Raw genomic sequence first — 19093 nt, 5'->3', positions numbered from 1 at the left:
GCTGGAAACGCCTGTCCTAATCTATTTATATCATTATAGAATAATACACATAGAGAGATAGATAGTATGCGGTATGTGTATATAAACTATGACAATTGTGAAAATTGCTGAGAAAATATGAATCGGATTCATTTCAACATATTTTAATAATACATTGTTCACTTGTCATGCCTTTTTATTTTCCACTTCTTGGCACTAAAACAGTCAAAATAGCATTCACAAAACTCTTCAGAGGTTGGTGGTTTTTTTACAGCAGTGGGAACATTGCTAATTTTGTAATGAGCCAACCCGTGGTAATTGTAAAACAAAATAACAAAAAAAATGGATCAATGTTTTTAAGCACAGAACTGTGCTTTTACTGAAAACCCAGAGAATATAGTCCTACAGATTATTTTAGAAGTGCTAGCATTTGGAGATCAAAGTAAACTATAATATTTTTAGTTCACTGAGTAGCAATTATTCATTAAAGAGCTACACACTAATTGCTATCATAACTGTACAGAAAGTAAGTACAGTAATTTAAGTCATACAGTGACTATAAATCAGTAATGCAGATGTGAAACAGGAACCCCCTTAGTTAACATGGGATTTTTAAAATCGATGTTTTATTCCTGAAATAAAATAAGGTCTTCAGATGATCCCAAATTCAAAGATATGCTCTCTGTAGAAAATTTAAGATAAGGGATAGGTAATGTCTGCTGGCAGAAATTCTCTTTTGCTACTGGGAGGCACTTTTTATTGGCTGACTCAGTTTCCCCAATGATGTCAATAGAAAAGTCAAGTAATAAAAAAAAAGTTTGGAAAAACAAAGATCCATTAAAATCTTTTCCAGATCAGGAGTCACCCAAGCTGTGCTGGCACTGAATTAACTAAATTCAAAGGTATCCTTAACTAAAGTAACCATGAATCTAATGTGTAATGAAATGTGGGAATGACCTTGGGAAATAGAAGAAAGATTTCCAGTCTAGACAATGGTTTAATAAACAAAATTTGACTCTGAAAGAAGAGCATCTCAGAATGATCCCTCCCTAGTTTTGGGAGAGTAAAAGTGAGGGTGTGAGGTGGGATAATTTCAGACTTGCAATGTTCTGTTAATGTAAACTTTCATTAAAGGTAGAGTTACTGATAGTACTCCTGACTATTCTTCTTGTGCCTTTGGTTGATCAACAATAATAATAATTATTATTTGTTAGACTTGTATGCCGCCCCTCTCCGAGGACCCGGAGCGGCTCACAACATGCAATACAAACAATATGTATATGTTCTGGTTTCTGGTAGAACTTTAGCTAATACTGTACTGTAAAAATAACTCTTACTAAATGCAGTATTTCATAAACAAAGAAACTCTATTTTTATTCTCTTCACTTCCATATTCCAAATGCAATTCAGGCTAGCACATTCCTTTTCTCTTTTGCTACTGGGAGGCACTTTTTATTGGCTGACTCAGTTTCCCCAAGAAGGTTATAGTTTTAGTTTGGCAAGGTACTGCCCATTAGGTATAAGGGTTTGGGTTTAATTAGATTTCGCTGTGTCATCTTTAGGCTTTGGCCTGACAATCCTGATGGCAATCTTTCTTCTCTGTCAAAGTCTTTTCCCCCCCTGATCCTATCCATCCTTCTAATTATGTTATATCATATAAGACAGAGAAGGAGATAATTTAAAATGAGACCAGGGATATCAGTATATTAAAGATGAAGTAGCAGAGCATTAAGCAAGGGTTATTATTCTTTGCTCTCTTTTTTTGCCCATGGTTATGAAGAAAAATGTTGCAGATAGAATTTTAAAGAATGTATGAAAGAGGTCAAATATAAAACATTCAATGTAAATAAAATCAATATTGAGAATAAAATATCAGAGTTAGAGTTGGGAAGGAATATAGATGTTATATAGAATTCAGGTGGTTTGCATTCAGGCAGGCAGACAATTATGAGGGTTATCTGGAAAGTAAGGTTCAAGGCACATAGCTCTCGCAGGGAATGTTCGCGGGGGAAGTTGGTATTACCATCATGTAGCAGGAAGCCAGCAGAAGAGAATCAGTATTTATTTATTGGATTTGTATGCCGCCCCTCTCCGCAGACTCGGAGTGCCAGTAGTGCCAATTGTCAGTAGATTATTTTATTTATTTATTTATTGGACATATATGCCGCCCCTCTCCATGGACCTATTGACTGCCATTGTGATGAAGATTAGAGATGAGCATCCTCATTCCGTTTCCCTCCAAGTGCAAAATGTGCACTGTAATACACTACCTGGATCTACACTACCATGATTGCTGTTACAATGCGTGCCCAAGATACTTACTGAAGCACATAAAATGGACAGTCATTGCCACCTGAGAATTTCTTGACGATTACGAGATTGAAGTTGAGGCTTGATAGATGAAACTTGGGCTTATCATCATACTCCAGAGAGCAAATGTCAATCAATGCAGTGGTACCATACCCATTCTCCTTCAGCCAAAATATTCAAAATTCAGCAATTGGCGAGAAAAATCTTGGGCACCCACTACGCACAAATCTTGGGCACCTATTACAGCAGCGTTCGTGCCCTTAGCATTCAGGTAGCATATTACAGTGCACATTTCGCATTGGAGGGAAACGGAATGAGGATGGTCATCTTTAACCTTCACCACAACGCCAGTCAATGATCTACTGACCACTGGCACTGCTCATTCTCTTCCGCTGGCTTCCTGCTACATGATAGTAATACCAACTTCCCCCGCAAACATTCCCCACAAAAGCTACATGCCTTTTCCAGATAACCCTCATATATGCTGCCAAGTGGGGGAGAACACAAGTAAACAATTTCTGAGAGTCATTAAGGTAAGTCTCCCTCCCCTGTACATCAGGGATGGGTTCCATTTACATTTTCTACTGGTTCATATCACATTTCACAGAAATTATCCTCTGTGCATGCGCAGAAACCTTTGCGCATGTTCAAAGTGGGGTTTTTTACAAGCTGCAGTGGCTGGAGGTCCAGTTTTGGAGCATGGATACACCGGTCTTCCCTGGCGGTTTGGTGAAATTTCTGCTATCTGTTCTAAAGTATCAGTCCGAACTAGCAACAACCCACTACTGCTGTGCAGTCTCCATCATCTTCTCTGTGCTGGCCACTTGCACTTACCCTAACCCTTGTTGCATTTCCCTTCCTGATTCTTGCCTTCCTCACATATGTCTGCACACGCTCCCTGTCCTTTTCAGTGTCTTCCTTGCACTCTCCTTCCACCTGGCAGCAGTCACTTATCTTCCTGCCTGAATTTAAGCCACTTGGTATTTTCAGCTTTCTGCTTAATTAATTCTCTTGCATGGTTGTAGGAAACCAACAGGAACTTGCCTTGCTAACAATCATAGGATTTTGTAATTGGGACTGCAGGGACTGTGGTCACTAATCATTATGATTGGGCTTTATGGCCATATCACTTGGTGATGGAAATTGGAATCCCAATTCCCATCATAAGTCAATTATATCTTGTATTGTCTTCTTTCTGCTTCCCATAATTTCTTTCTTTCTCTTCAGCATTTTAGAGATTTCTGAATATAGCCAAGCTGGCTAATTTATTTATTTTTTCTTGTTTTTTCCTTTTTGTGGAAATATTTCAATTCTCAGGACATCATTTCATAAAATCTTCTCTTCCTAGAATGAGCAACAGATTGACAGACAGACAGATTGAAAGAAAGAGAGACAGATAAATTCTAATTACAATAATAAAACCCAATTCAGTCTTTAAAAAAGGAAGAAGAGAAAGAATAGAGAATGCAAAAGAAAGAAAAATGCAATAGAAAAAAATCTAGTAAAGGGAGAAATGAAATATATAAAGAAATGACTTTCAATCCTTATCACTACAAATATAAACAGGTTTGTAACATGTCACTCACTATTTATGGCCAATTATCTCTTCATCTCATATCCAATCTCTGATCAACAGATAAATCCACAAGGCATCAAATTTTTAGCCCTAATGTCAGCAGAAATTCCATTAAAGGTTACCAAAAATGATATTGTATCTTATTTTAAACTTGATCAAATAAATGAAGTTTATATTCCTTTCTTTTTCTTCTACTAGTCTTAATCTTTAACCATTCATGTTATGTTTTAGAATTTGATTATTTTCATTTCTTGTTTATCTGTTGTTATAAGTTTCTTCACAAGTCTCTTGTAATTCCAACATAAAAATAGATTCAGATCACTCTCAGTTTATTATTTTTATTTCCTTTTGAGTTTTCAAACGTCAGTTGGGTTCTTTTATATGCCCAATGAACCGTTCCTTTCTATTTCATTTCCATACCCCGTCTTTTGCAGATCTATTTCTATCTTTGAAATATGGTAAATCTTTTATTCATAATCTGCTACTTCTTCTGTAATGTGTTTTGAACATGCTGTATCCATAGAAGTAAATGTTATTACTGACACTGTTGATATTAAATTCCAATTGAAATGTTCAAAAGTGTCCTTCAATATTTTCAGTTTTCAAAACAATATTTTGTATTGTTTTATGTCTCAGTTAATTAGATGTTAATCAATTTTTTATTCTTTAATTAAAATCTCTACTTCTCTTCCACTTTTTAAAATTGCTTTTTTTATTTTGTCTTGCAAAAATCCAAACAAATCTACTTTTCATGAGAAGAATTATTTATAATTAGCTATAAAATCTTATTACAAATTTATCTTTATCTGTAATCCATTTCTAATGTTATTGTTTTATTTAGCTTTTTTGCTTTTTTATTTCATTTTTTAAAAAAAAACCCTTTTGATTAAATTTTTTTCATTAAGTACTGAAGGAAAATTCAGCTGATGTTTTCATACTTGTCAATTCAAAAGTCTTTATTAAATTAAAAGCATATACAATCAATATCCAAACTTGCTTTGAAAAGATAGTTTATAAAGTTAGTGTCCTTCCAAAGGCACTGACTGACTTTTGAGCAAGTTTTCTGATCTCTCCCAGAGTACAAAATTGCTTCCTTGTGGTCTCAGTGCAGGGAGCAACTGTTTGGAAAGCGTGTGGGCAATCTTCTGCCCTCTCTTTCTTGGGATGAGATTCCAAAGAAGTTTACTCACTAACTCTCTATACTTTGCTATAATTATTGGCTCCAATTTTCATATAGCTGTCTTCAGTCTGCCACTTCTTTCTCTGAAAGTCAGAACTTCCCATCATATCTGATCATTTTTCTCCTTCAATATTTCAAGCCATTATATCTAGCCTACCTTCCTTCAGTGTTTATCAAAAACTGTTTTGATAAAGTCCAGTATGCAGTCTACAATGTTCTTTATTCTTTCTGCCCTGCATTTTACAGTTTCACGGAGAAAGTGATGATTTTCTTCATTGTATAGTTCTTCAAGCAATCCCTTCTTATTGTTGTTGGTTAAGCCTAGGATATTAGACTCTTTTGTTCTTTCTTGTACTTTTTGACAAATACACTTATTTTAATTCCTTTGGTGTATAGTGCTGTTAATAGTAAGTATTTAAGCATTATTTAAATTGTAAACTATATTTTGTGTTTCACGTGTTTTTCCATGAAGCAGGACTGTTTTTGTGTATGTGCATATGTGCATAATCTCTCTCTCTCTCTCTGTGTATACATGAGTATTCATTATATATGTGCATACATACATCATACCATACATACATACAGTGGAGAGTAAAAGTATTTAGTCAGACACCAGTTGTGTAAGTTCTCCCACTTGAAAAAGATGAGAGAGGCCTGTAATTGACATCATAAGTAGACCTCAACCATGAGAGACAAGATGAGAAAACACAGAAAATCCATTGTCTGATTTTTAATGAATTTATTTGCAAATTATGGTGGAAAATAAGTATTTGGTCAATAACAAAAGTTCATCTCAGTACTTTGTTATATATCCTTTGTTGGCAATGACAGAGGTCAAACGTTTTCTGTAAGTCTTCACAAGGTTGCCACACACTGTTGCTGGTATGTTGGCCCATTTCTCCATGCAGATCTCCTCTAGAGCAGTGATGTTTTGGGGCCTTTCAAAAATAATAATATTTAATGATGTCAGGATGAATTATTTTGGCTTTGTGTTCAGTTTTGTGATCTTTCAAAATGGAAATAGACATACTTCCTATTAATAAATCACTGTAATAAATATAAAGGGGAATGGAGATTCTATGCTGATTCATTGTTTTATTTTTTCATGAGTTGGAGAAACCTAAGTATTAAAAGTTTTATGAAGCAAGCAGTACATTGATCCCCAAAGGAATGCCAAGCACAGGCTGTGTTTCTTCAAAGGATTTTGGCTGGCTTTATCAGGATTACTCTTGAGTAAATCACGTTAGATTACCAAGTCTTGTAAAATCAACTGTGTTCTCAGAAAAAGCTTCATCTGACGTGACAGCTTTTGAAACGAAGATTGAGTATGACATGCGACAGCCTAACAAAGTTAGTTGAAAGCTTCCTATCATTTACCACATGCTGTGCACATTCAACATTTTGCCTTAATTTTTCAAGAACAAACAATTTCATATGTTAAGACATGACATGCAGATTATTTTTAAACATATATTCATATCGCCAACTGTCCTGTACGTTAATCTCATCTCTCATCAATTTTTTACCAGCTTCACTCTGATGTTGATAAAGGAGACGGCTCCATCAAATACATCTTGTCAGGAGAGGGGGCAAGTTCCATTTTCATTATTGATGAGAACACGGGGGACATTCATGCTACAAAGAGGCTTGATCGGGAAGAGCAGGCCTACTACACCCTCCGTGCACAAGCACTAGATAGACTGACAAGTAAACCAGTGGAACCTGAGTCGGAATTCGTCATTAAGATTCAGGACATCAATGACAATGAGCCTAAATTTCTGGATGGTCCTTATACGGCTGGAGTTCCTGAAATGTCTCCTGTGGGTAAGTACATATGGCTTACAATGTCTGTTCTCTTCCAAATTATTATTTATTATGTTGATACCCAAAAGAATCTATGATCCAAACATTGAACAACAAAAGCGCCATTATTCTAAATTTACAACTGAGCTAAATTGAACGTTTTGGGTCAGCTATTTCAAAAATAAAGTGACAATCTAGACAAATCAATGCTTTTCTGAAACTGGAAAGTATACACTAATGGGTGTTTTTTTTTTAGAAACTGCATTATAGAAAATTTGATTAAATATAGCAACCTAAAAAAGCTTCCCAAGCTTTGACAAACTCTTAATTTAAGATTACCTAGACCAGTGTTTTTCAACCAGTGTGCCGCGGCACACTAGTGTGCCGCGAGACATGGTCAGGTGTGCCGTGAAGCTCAAAGAGAAAGAAAGCAAGAGAGAGAGAAAGCAAGAGAGAGAGAAAGCAAGAAAGAGAGAAAGCAAGAAAGAGAGAAAGCAAGAGAGAAAGAGCGAGAGAGAGAGAGAACAAGAGAGAGAGAAAGAGAAGAGAAAGAAGGAGAGAAAGAGAGAGAAAGAAAGCAAGAGAGAGAGAAAGAGAGGGAGGGAAGGAGAGAGAGAGAAAGACATAGAGGGAGGTAGGGAGGGAGAGAGAAAGAGAGCAAAAAAGAGAGGAAGGAAGGAAGAGAAAGAAAGAGGGATGGAGAGAGAGAAAGAAAGAGGAAGGAAGAGAAAGAGGGAGGGAGAGAGAAATAGAGCGAAGGGGAGGAAGAGAGAGAGAGAGAGAATTTTTTTGTCCAAACTTTTTTTAGCCCCCCCCCCCCCGCCCCCCCGCTCAATGTGCCCCAAGGTTTCATAAATGTAAAAAATGTGTCGTGGTTCAAAAAAGGTTGAAAATCACTGACCTAGACAACTGATGTGTACTTCTAACTCAGCTGTGTCCATCAGCAAAACTTTTTTATTTTTCCCAAATGAAGAGGGTAATTAAGGGCAGCGCAGTTGACAGACCAGTGCCTTTCTAAAGCTGGATTTGAAAATGACACTGTTTTTTTCTGGAACCAACATGCTCAGCTTAGAATTAAATAAACACTTTTTGTGTGAAACCTCCTCCTCCACTTCTGAAAAAGTAGAAATTTGGGCAATGAAAAGGAAGGGCAGAAAAAGAAAAGTACTTAAAAGATCATTGATTCACTAGGTCCTTCCAGATGATTTAGACTCCTAGAATCTCTTGCCATTGACCTGTGATTGATAAGAATTGAAGTCCAACATAATGTAGGACAGCAGGTCACCTTTGTTCCCTCTAGGACTTCACAGCATGATCAGTAGTTCCAGCTGCAAGCAGCAATAAAAGAAATATTGATGATAGTCTACCCTCTCTTAGGAAGAATAATTGATTCCCTTTCATACTAATAAATTCTTAGAATTTTACTTCATCTCAAGTGATATGCTGTTGAATAGAAATGCCAGAAATAACAGTAAAATGTAGAAAATGTACAATGTAGAAAATAACAGTGCTTTCTTGCACCTATTCTTTCATTTGGTATGGGTTATCGTACAAGATATCTGTGTCTAATGTCAGTAGTTATATTTCTAAAGGCAAATCTCAGAAAAAATAAGATAGGTGGTCAATTAAATTGCGGAAATATATGAAGGAATATTTTCTACTGTGGTTTTTTGGGCCAAAACTCTCAATATACAACCACAAATGCTTTTTCAGTTTTCTCAGTGAGACCAAACACAGATGCATTTAACATTAAGCTATCTTTATTGCAGCTTACAGTTCCATTTATCTCTGCTTACATGGAAATCAGTCAGTTAACTTACCCCACATTACTTTTTGCAGTATTGTTCTCACTATCATAAAGCAAAGGCATTAAACCTAATGAATAGACTTTCCTATAAGCCTGAAAAAAGTGCAGAATCTAATAAGAATAAAAATACTTCTCTTTGCCCTGATTAGAAGGATTGAAATATCAAGATGCTTACCAGTTGTTACATATATTCTTATCAAGTATCATGATGTATATATGTATCTCTCTGCTGTGTATTAAAGCAGACAAACTTTTTTCAGGCTTACAGGACTCTATTTATTAGGTTTAATGCAACTCTTGATACAGTGTCATACATTTTTCAGTTCTTTGTAGATGTCTGATAAAAGTCACCCTCAGTCTCAATGAATAATAGAGCTGTGCTGTCTTTGCAAGATATCTCAAAGCACTTCTTCCAAATCACTTTTCAAGTGTGCACAGTCCTATGACTTTGTCATATGCATTCGTATGACTTCTAATATTATAATACCGCATTCCTCCTTATATATATCTCTCTCTATAGAAATGATATATGCCCATTGAACAGATAAGGAATATACATGTGTATATTGGACAATAATACTGAAGTATTAATGAAATGAAATGAAAAACAATCATTAAGTGTTGTACCTTGTAATTCTTGACAAATGTATATTTTCTTTTATGTATATGCATATGCACCAAAGACAAATTCATTGTGTGACCAATCACACTTGGCCAATAAAGAATTATATTCTGTTCTAAAAGTTTGTACCAGAAATTATTAAGATAGACCAGGGGTAGGCAAGGTTGGCTCTTCTATGACTGGTGGACTTCAACTCCCAGAATTCTTGAACCAATCATTCTAGCTCAGGAATTCTGGGAATTGAAGTCCACATATCATAGAAGACCCAACTTTGCCTACCCCTGAGATAGACAAATGTAAGGTCTTAAACACTAGAAAGCATTTGATCAGAAAAGCCTTCACTTTTTTTTTCATTTTCTTTGATGAGATTATTGGTTAGTATGGGATGAGATACCATCAGCATATGGATGTATCCTAGCTATATATTCTATTGCCAGACAGGAGCTGCTGTAGATGTTCTCACCAGATGTTTAGATGAGTAAAAAAAATAGATTGGACCAAATAAAGTGATGCTGAACCCTAACAACACAAAGTTTGTCTTTGACCAGAAACTGCTAGGTTTGATAGTTAGTATCTAGGCTGGCTCTAAATTAGGTTACTTCCTGAGAGAGTAGATCCATAATTGTATTCTATTGCATTCGACTTGAAAAAGAGGATAAGAGTTCATGGCCAGGAGAGTAATTTGGCTTCAGCCCCATATGTCAGTTGTATCTCATTTGGGGTAGAAGGACCTGACAACAATCACTTATGTGTTCATTATCTCTTAATTGGATTATGACAGTAAACTCTATTTAGAATTGCTCTTGAAGTTTACCTCGACATTTTGACTGATGCAGAATGCATTAGGCTGCATCGTGGAAGATGAGAGCCATTTTATCATTATTATTCCTTTGTTGCAGATGGTACATTGGCTGCCAGTATATTTCTAAATACAACTTTCTACATTTTGTCAAATATAAGATTACAAAAGATAAAAATATAAATAGACAAGAAAATGCAAAAATAAAAAAGTACAGGAAAAAGAATCCTCCCCTTCAACCCCAGCAAGTATAGTTAAAATAACAATTAATTAAAATACAGCAAACAGTGCTTTATCCCAAATATCATCCATTATCCACAAATAAATCTTTAAAGTATTGCTCTCTTAATCAGAAGTTCAATAAGAGTTATCAAAAATAACAATATATCTGTTATAAAATATACCTAATAAATGTACTTGGAAGTCTTTCCCTTACTTTTATTAACTGAAACCATTTAAAATCAGCACATGGATTGTCATGTTTCTTCTAGATACTCAAAACCTGTAAAATATCATCATCCTTTCTAGTAAGCAAGGACCTATTAAACATTACTAGGAATAGCAACTCATTCATTTTAACCTTGATCAAATAAACCAACTTCATATATTTTCCTCTTTCTTCTAACAATCTTATTTTCCCCAGATAATATCCTAATATCTGTTTTTTATATACTGTTTGTTGTCTCAAAGTTATTGACAACTTTAACAAGTTCACTATAAAGAGAAGATCCAAGTCACATTTCATATTCTCACTGTCTCCTCTTACAAAATCATTGAAATTTTTAACAAGCCCCTTTTGTAAATTCCATAAAAAAAGATTCTCTGCATCATTCTTCCAGTTTAGTATTAACATGTCTTTAATTATTAAAACATGTTTTGGTAGAAACTGGTGAGTCAGTTTTTCTGCTTTATTTCTGACAAACTACTGTACTTCTAAAACTAAAATCTTATGACATTTCTAGATCCCTGCATAAATGAATAGCTCTCAAACAGGCAACAAGAGTCAAACTTGTTAGGGAACGCCTTATCAAACCCTGCACCAGTTAACAGCAGTGTCCTTCAAGGAAGCATTTTAGGACCCACACTCTTCATACCTTAAATAAATGGCCTTTGCAATCATATTGTAAACAACTGCGTTCTCTTCGCTGATTATGTAAAACTATTGAACACCACCAACAATGCTGCTATCCTTCAAAAAGACCTTGACTATGTGTCAGAATGGTCAAATAATTGGCAACTCCAAATCTCAACCAACAAATGTTCTGTCTTACACACTGGAAAACAATCCTCACTCTGTCAAGGACCTCGGAGTACTCATCTCAAATAACCTAAGTGCCAGAGCTCACTGTAACAGCATTGCAAAAGAGGCATTAAGAGTGTTAACCTAATCTTACGAAGCTTCTTTTCCAGTAATATTGAACTGCAAACTTGGGCATACAAAACTTTTGCTAGGCTAATTCTTGAATATAGATCATTTGTCTGGAACCCACACTGCATATCAGATATTGATACAATTGAACGAGTCCAGAGATATTTCACAAAATGAGTCCTCCACTCCTCTGCTCGCAACAGAATACCTTATGCCACCAGACTTAAAATTGTGGACTTAGACAACTTGGAACTTCACTGTCTTAAATCTGACCTAAGCATAGTACCTACAATTATTTGCTACAATGTCCTACCTGACAACGAATAGCTCAGCTGCAGCCAGAACAATACATGAGCACATAATGGACACAAACTTATGATAAACCATGCCAAACCTTATTGCAGAAAATACAACTTCAGTAACAGAGTTGTCAATGCAAGGGATACACTACCTGACTCTGGTTTCATACTCAAACCCCCAAAACTTTACCCGTAGATTGCCTACTGTCAACCTCATCCCATTCCTAAGAGATCTTTAAGGGGCATGCATAAACACACCAGCGTGCCTACCATCCCTGTCCTAATGTTCCTTTTATTTGTATCCATTTCATGTAACTTATGTAACTATGTTTATACTTATCTGTTATCTGATACATGCTTGATGAAATAAATAAATCAAATAAATAAATAAAAACACCAGTATCAGCTTAAACCATTTAATGCAAAGCGAAGTCTCTTTGAGGCCTACACGCCTCTTTCCCCATAAATCTTATACATGTCCCTGATGATTTTTTTTTTCAGGAAGACAACTATAAACCTTTATTGTCTTACCAGTGAAATAAATCTTCTTAGGTGACTTAGATTATAATCTTTATTTCATTCTTGCTATGTTGATCTGTAAAATCATCTGGGTTTTCCCTAATATAGTTAGTGGTTTATTATCACATCTCTTTAATATCTGGTCACCTGTCACTTAATACATTAATACAAGAGATGTTTAGGAAAATGTCAACCCGCTTTTTGTTGTTGTTGTAGCCCCTGTATCTTACCTCTAACACTATCATGAAAATTTACCAGTTTTGCCAAGATTGAACATGATTTTCTTTTGCTTTAAAGCAAAGAACAGATGAAAATGGTTGGTAGGCTTTGCAATATTTTTAATTTTAATAATCATCATCTTTACTACCATCATCCATGTTTGTTTGTTTGTGTGTGTGTGTGTGTAGGTATGCAGTGATGCACATTCGAATCAGTAGTGACTCCTGGCCACTGCTTTGACAAGTTGCTGCAATTTTCTAGACAAGATTTCAGAATTGATTTGCCATTCCCTCTTGTTGTAGGGCTGAGAGAAAGTGAATGGCTCAATGTCTCCCAGCTGGCTTTGTTCCTAAAATGGGACTGGACCTCCCAGATTTCTAGCTGATATACTTTAACCATTTTCCCACATTGGCTCTTATTATCATCCTAGTCATCAAAAATAAATAGGAAACAAAATGCTCCAAAGAAAGGGTGTTCTTAATTGGAAGTAGATTCCATTGGAAGTAGATTTTCTGCACATATGTATAGAAGACTATAATGCAAAAGACAAGTTTGTTCTATTAAAAGCTAACTAGACATAAATAGCATATATTATCAATTGTATCTTAAACTGATTTTTCTCTTGTTTTTTTTCATGGGACCAATAAGCACCCCAATCTATATCTAGACATTTCTCCCTCTCAGAAATGGCAATTTATAAATAGATGGTGTTATCTTGGGGTGTGGAAAGCAGGGAGGAAAATCTGTTTCCTTCATTTGAATTCTTATATAAGTAAGTTAAGAAGCTACTCATCCAGATTGTAAGGAGAAAATATAAAACCTAAATCAGAAAAGACTCAAGCTGCTGCACATTGTATTTGAAATAGTTTATCCCTGTAGCAACATAAAAGGAGAGGAACAGGTGAAATATTAGTGTGGGCAGAAGGAAGAATAGTAAATAACTTTAACTGCAATATGATTTTATTAACGTGAATATAAAACTCTTATTGCTAGCTTGATATCTAGCCTTTTCCCTATCGTTCTTTTAATGCAATATCAAAGCTAAGTTACACAAAAAAAGAATTACTTCTGGAGAAGAAATTGAGATGAAACTGTGGGATATTCTTGAAAATGTTTGTAGATATGCTCTGGATTATAGCGGGCCAAACTTTTAGCTTGCCTGGACCATATTGTGAAGAGGAATTAACTTGGGCTGGATCAGAGGTGGGCTGCTCCTGGTTCAGAATGGTTCTATATAACTATTAGTGGGAATTTCCCCCCACTCACCAAACTGAAAGCAATGCCAGCTGGCCATGCCCCTGAACCATCTCTCTCGGTAGTGCCACCATCTTGGTTTTGGCTTCTGTACATACGCAGGAGCTGGATTGTCAGCACTGCACATGCATTTGTGCAATGCACATGTATCCATGTGGCACAGTAGGAAGCAAATCAGCAGCAGGATAAGTTAGAACCGACCCCTGCGCTTGATATAAAATATATAATATTTTAACATATAAATTTTGTGTAGCTGCATTACTAACTATCCAGGGCCACATGCAGTCCTTGAGCTGTGGGTTTCCTCTAAAAGGACAGGGTACACAATTTTTAAAGGACTTTTAAGCACAAATCATACCACATTTTCCAAATACCGTATATACTCGAGTAGAAGTCGAGTTTTTCAGCACAAAAATTGTGCTGAAAATCTGACCTCGACTTATACTTGAGTCACTGACAGCGCTTGGGCGCTGCAATGGTCCGAGCACCAGCAGTGACTCTTCAGATGCTCCCCTCTGGCGTCTTGTGAGCACGCAAATTATTTCTCACTGAAGGGACCTTTTTTTTCCTCTCCCCACCAGAGGAAGTGTGGGAAGAGGGAGGCAAATGGGAGAGGGAGCCCCATTTGCTACAGATGATAGATAGACAGCCAGCCAGAGAGAGAACCCTTTTTTCCCATTGCGCCCAGCCAAAAAGCAAGCTGCTGCAATCCCTGGCCAAGGACTTGGCAAAGTGGGAGAGAGATAGGGAAGCCTGGCTGCTGTTGCCGATTCTGCTGCTTAGCATTCCCCCACACCAAGCTCTACCCCCACAAACACACACACCTCCACCGAGCCATTCTGGGATTCGAGCGTAAGAGAGGCAGAGAGGCTCCTAGGGACAAGCGAGGCAGGCAAGCGGTGGCTCCCCAGGCATGCACAAAACTTCCGTGGAGCCTCTTCTTCTCTCCTCGAGGCAAAGCAGCCAGACGCTGCACTGCAAAAGCTGTCCGGGCGGAGCAGCCATGGACGATGCAGCCGCCTGGGATTCGAGCCTAACAGAGGCAGAGAGGCTCCTTGGGACAATGGGGAGCTCTCTCGGCAGGACAGGCTCCCATAGCCTTGGCTGACTCACTCAATTCCTAGCGCCCTGACCAGAAGCCGCCCCCCACCTCGCTCGCCGCCTGCTTCCCTAAGGCGGCTGCATCGTCCATGGCTGCTCCACCCGGACAGCTATATAAAACATTTTAAAATCCAAATCATACAATCATACAATCTTATTGTAGCCGGATCTAAAGGTGTTTCAATTAATCATGGCCCCCAAGGCCTGCTGGCAGACCAGTTCTTTAAGGCTTTCCGGAAAGCCAGTGGGGTGGAGGCAGTACGGATCTCAGGAGATGGTTCCAGAGAGCCAGTGCAGCCACAGAGAAGGTCCTCCCCCATGTCCCCACCACCCGACACTGCTTAGTTGATGGGACCCAGAGAAGGCCAAACCTTTGGGCTTTATCAGTCGCAGGGAGCTATGAGGCAGAAGACGGCCCTGAAGATATTTTGCTGAAAGTTTATTTTTGTTTCTTCAGTGTCATGGGTATACAGTAATACCTCGTCTTACGAACTTAATTGGTTCCAGGACGAGGTTCGTAAGGTGAAAAGTTCGTAAGATGAAACAATGTTTCCCATAGGAATCAATGGAAAAGCCAATAATGCGTGCAAGCCGATTAGGAAAATCCAAAACATTAAGGCTTTTTAAAAAAAAAGCTGCCGGCAGACGAAGCTGAGGCGAACGGAGTGGGGGGAGGGACAGCGAGAGGTGGCAAGAAGTGGCAGTCCCAATGAAGCAAGGTGAAAAGAGCCTCTCTTGATCTCCATGAGTCCCTCCCGTTTTTTCCCACCCTGTCCTGCACCTTTCTCCCCTCTTGATCTCCATGGGTCCCTCCCGTTTTTTCCCACCCTGTCCTGCACCTTTCTCCCCTCTTGATCTCCATGGGTTCCTCCCGTTTTTTCCCACCCTGTCCTACACCTTTCTCCCTTCTTGCTCTCCATGGGTTCCTCCCGTTTTTTCCCACCCTGTCCTGCACCTTTCTCCCCTCTTGCTCTCCATGGGTTCCTCCCGTTTTTTCCCAAGAGGGGAGAAAGGTGCAGGACAGGGTGGGAAAAAATGGGAGGGACTCAAGTCTGGAGGTGGGGCATCCCAGCGGCCAGCGGCAGGTTCGTAAGGTGAAAAAAGTTCATAAGTAGAGGCAAAAAGATTCCGAACCCTGGGTTCGTATCTCTAAAAGTTCGTATGATGAGAGGTTCGTATCATGAGGTACCACTGTATCTGTTGTGATAATCTTTCTATCTTCTTACAGATTAATTATTATTTTTTTGTATTTTTTGTATTTCCAAACATGGACCACTTTATTTGACACTTTGGCCATGGCATTTAAAAGGAAAAAGAAATATTTCATAATCTATTTATTTTCAATCTTTTAGAAAAGATAGCAAACAAAAATCCCTACCCTAATCTTTTCCTATTGCTTCTAGATATGTCTCTCCCCAGCCCCGCATTCTTCACATCACTGATTATAATTCATATCGCTCTGTCTGTGTGTACACACGGAGCAAGACACACACACAACTGCATCTAGTATTCTCATAACACTGTCTCAGCTATGCTGTTGATCAAATGATACATACTAGGACATTTGCCTCTTCTAGTCAGAATAATTGCTTCTATGCCTAGTTTGATTGTCTCCTTTATTATGATGCCAGTTATGTTCCAGAAGGGTTGCACTGACACCTGTACTCAGATATTTTTCATCTATTGCTTGTTTACCCAGTCCATTTAGAGAGTCTCCTGAGAAAACAAATCTGCAATTCTGTTTCAGGACATTATGTACATTTATCCTTGAGGACAACCTTGGGTTAGTTATGTCAACTAGATATGTCAACAGTGACTTCCACCAACAACTGCAAAGTGCAGATAGTAAATCTGCTTGATAATTTTTCCCTAAATGAAAGTGTGGTCTTTTAACCTTGCAGTAACTTGTTGATGTTGTGGGGGAGGGGGGATGAGGCAGGGATAAGTCCAAGGCAGCATTTTAAAATATTTCTTTATTGAAAAGTTAGAAACATAGAAACATAGAAGACTGACGGCAGAAAAAGACCTCATGGTCCATCTAGTCTGCCCTTATACTATTTCCTGTATTTTATCTTACAATGTATATACAGTGGAACCCCGACATAAGAGCTGCTCTACTTAAGAGCAACTCGAGATAAGAGCTGGGAGGGGAGAGATATTTTTGTTCTACTTACAAGCCCAAATTCGAGATACAAGCGCCAAGGAGCTGTCTCCTGAAGCCAAACGCTAACTTCCGCGTTCGGCTTCAGGAGACAGCTGCGAAGCGGCGCGCGTGTTTTAAAAGGTTGCAGCCGGCCTGGGGGGCTCGGGGGGGGTGCTTGCAGCTTTCTTTCTTGCTCTTTTTCTTTCTCTCTTTTACCTTCCCTTCCTCTATTTCTTCTTTTCTTTCTCCTTCCCACCTTCTTCCCTCCCTCCCTCCCTTCACTCATTCCTCTCTTACTCTCCCCTTTCATAAGTTTCCTTGCTTCCTTCCTCTGTTCCTGTCCCTTTCCCCTTTCTTTCTTTCTTTCTTTCTTGCTCTTTTTCTTTCTCTCTTTTACCTTCCCTTCCTCTATTTCTTCTTTTCTTTCTCCTTCCCACCTTCTTCCCTCCCTCCCTCCCTTCACTCATTCCTCTCTTACTCTCCCCTTTCATAAGTTTCCTTGCTTCCTTCCTCTGTTCCTGTCCCTTCCCTCTTTCCTTCCTTCCTTCCCACCCTCCGTCCATTCATTCACCCATTCCTCTCTTGATCGCTTAAAGCCGGTCCCTGCTGCAAAAAGGGTTGGGGACCTCTGTCCTACAGGATTGGGTGGCAGAGAAGTTGAACATATGTAAATTTAAAAGTTTAAGAAAGATTAGATTAGATTAGATTTATTGGATTTATATGCCGCCCCTCTCCGCAAACTCGGGGCGGCTCACAACAACAATAAAACAGTACATAATAACAAATCCAATGCCCACCAATCTAATTACAGTTTAAAATTAATAAATTTATAAAACAATCCCAATGTATATAAAAACAGACACACAGTCAATCAATCAATGGCAAAACAACATGGGCAAGGGGGAGATGTTTAGTTCCCCCATGCCTGACGGCAGAGGTGGGTCTTAAGGAGTTTACGAAAGGCAGAGAGGGTGGGGGCAATCCTAATCTCAGGGGGGAGCTGGTTCCAGAGGGTCGGGGCCCCCACAGAGAAGGCTCTTCCCCTGGGTCCCGCCAGACGGCATTGTTTGGTCGACGGGACCCGGAGAAGGCCGACTCTGTGGGACCTAACCGGTCGCTGGGATTCGTGCGGCAGGAGGCGGTCCCGAAGATATTCTGGTCCGGTGCCATGAAGGGCTTTATAGGTCATAACCAACACTTTGAATTGTGACCGGAAACTGATCGGCAACCAATGCAGACTGCGGAGTGTTGGAGTGATATGGGCATACTTAGAGACGCCCATAATTGCTCTCGCAGCTGCATTCTGCACGATCTGAAGTTTCCGAACACTTTTCAAAGGTAGCCCCATGTAGAGAGCGTTACAGTAGTCGAGCCTCGAGGTGATGAGGGCATGAGTGACTGTGAGCAATGACTCCCGGTCCAAATAGGGCCGCAACTGTCGCACCAGGCAAACCTGGGCAAACGCCCCCCTCGCCACAGCTGAAAGATGTTTCTCTAATGAGAGCTGTGGATCGAGGAGGACGCCCAAGTTGCGAACCCTCTCTGAGGGCGTCAATAATTCCCCCCCCCCCCCAGGGTAATGGACGGACAGATAGAATTGTCCTTGGGAGGCAAAACCCACAGCCACTCCGTCTTGTCTGGGTTGAATTTGAGTTTGTTGACACCCATCCAGGCCCCAACAGCCTCCAGGCACCGGCACATCACTTCCACTGCTTCGTTGACTGGACATGGGGTGGAGATGTACAACTGGGTATCATCAGCGTATTGATGATACCTCACCCCATGCCCTTGGATGATCTCACCCAGCGGTTTCATGTAGATATTAAATAGCAGGGGGGAGAGGATCGACCCCTGAGGCACCCCACAAGAGAGAAACCTAGAGGTCGACCTCTGACCCCCCACTAACACCGACTGCGACCGACCAGAGAGGTAGGAGGAGAACCACTGAAGGACAGTGCCTCCCACTCCCAACCCCTCCAGCCGGCGCAGAAGGATACCATGGTCGATGGTATCGAAAGCCGCTGAGAGGTCAAGGAGCACCAGGACAGAGGACAAGCCCCTGTCCCGGGCCCGCCAGAGATCATCCATCAACGCGACCAAAGCAGTTTCCGTG

The 19093-nt window shown here is 39.2% G+C and overlaps 1 protein-coding gene across 2 annotated transcripts in view; it reads left to right on the top strand.

The window, feature by feature from the left end:
• CDH7 (cadherin 7) overlaps positions 1-19093 on the top strand; it is a 166247-nt gene that overhangs the window by 72043 nt on the left and 75111 nt on the right. For both annotated transcript variants that reach the window (XM_070747466.1, XM_070747465.1), the window contains exon 3: positions 6575-6869. In XM_070747466.1, the coding sequence (XP_070603567.1) occupies positions 6575-6869 (295 nt within the window). The remainder of the gene's footprint in view (positions 1-6574; positions 6870-19093) is intronic.

Source organism: Erythrolamprus reginae, chromosome 3 (assembly GCF_031021105.1).
Source record: "Erythrolamprus reginae isolate rEryReg1 chromosome 3, rEryReg1.hap1, whole genome shotgun sequence".
Classification (NCBI taxonomy): domain Eukaryota; kingdom Metazoa; phylum Chordata; class Lepidosauria; order Squamata; family Dipsadidae; genus Erythrolamprus; species Erythrolamprus reginae.
The sequence above is the reverse complement of the archived record's forward strand: the minus strand, read 5'-3'. Positions and strand labels throughout refer to the sequence as shown.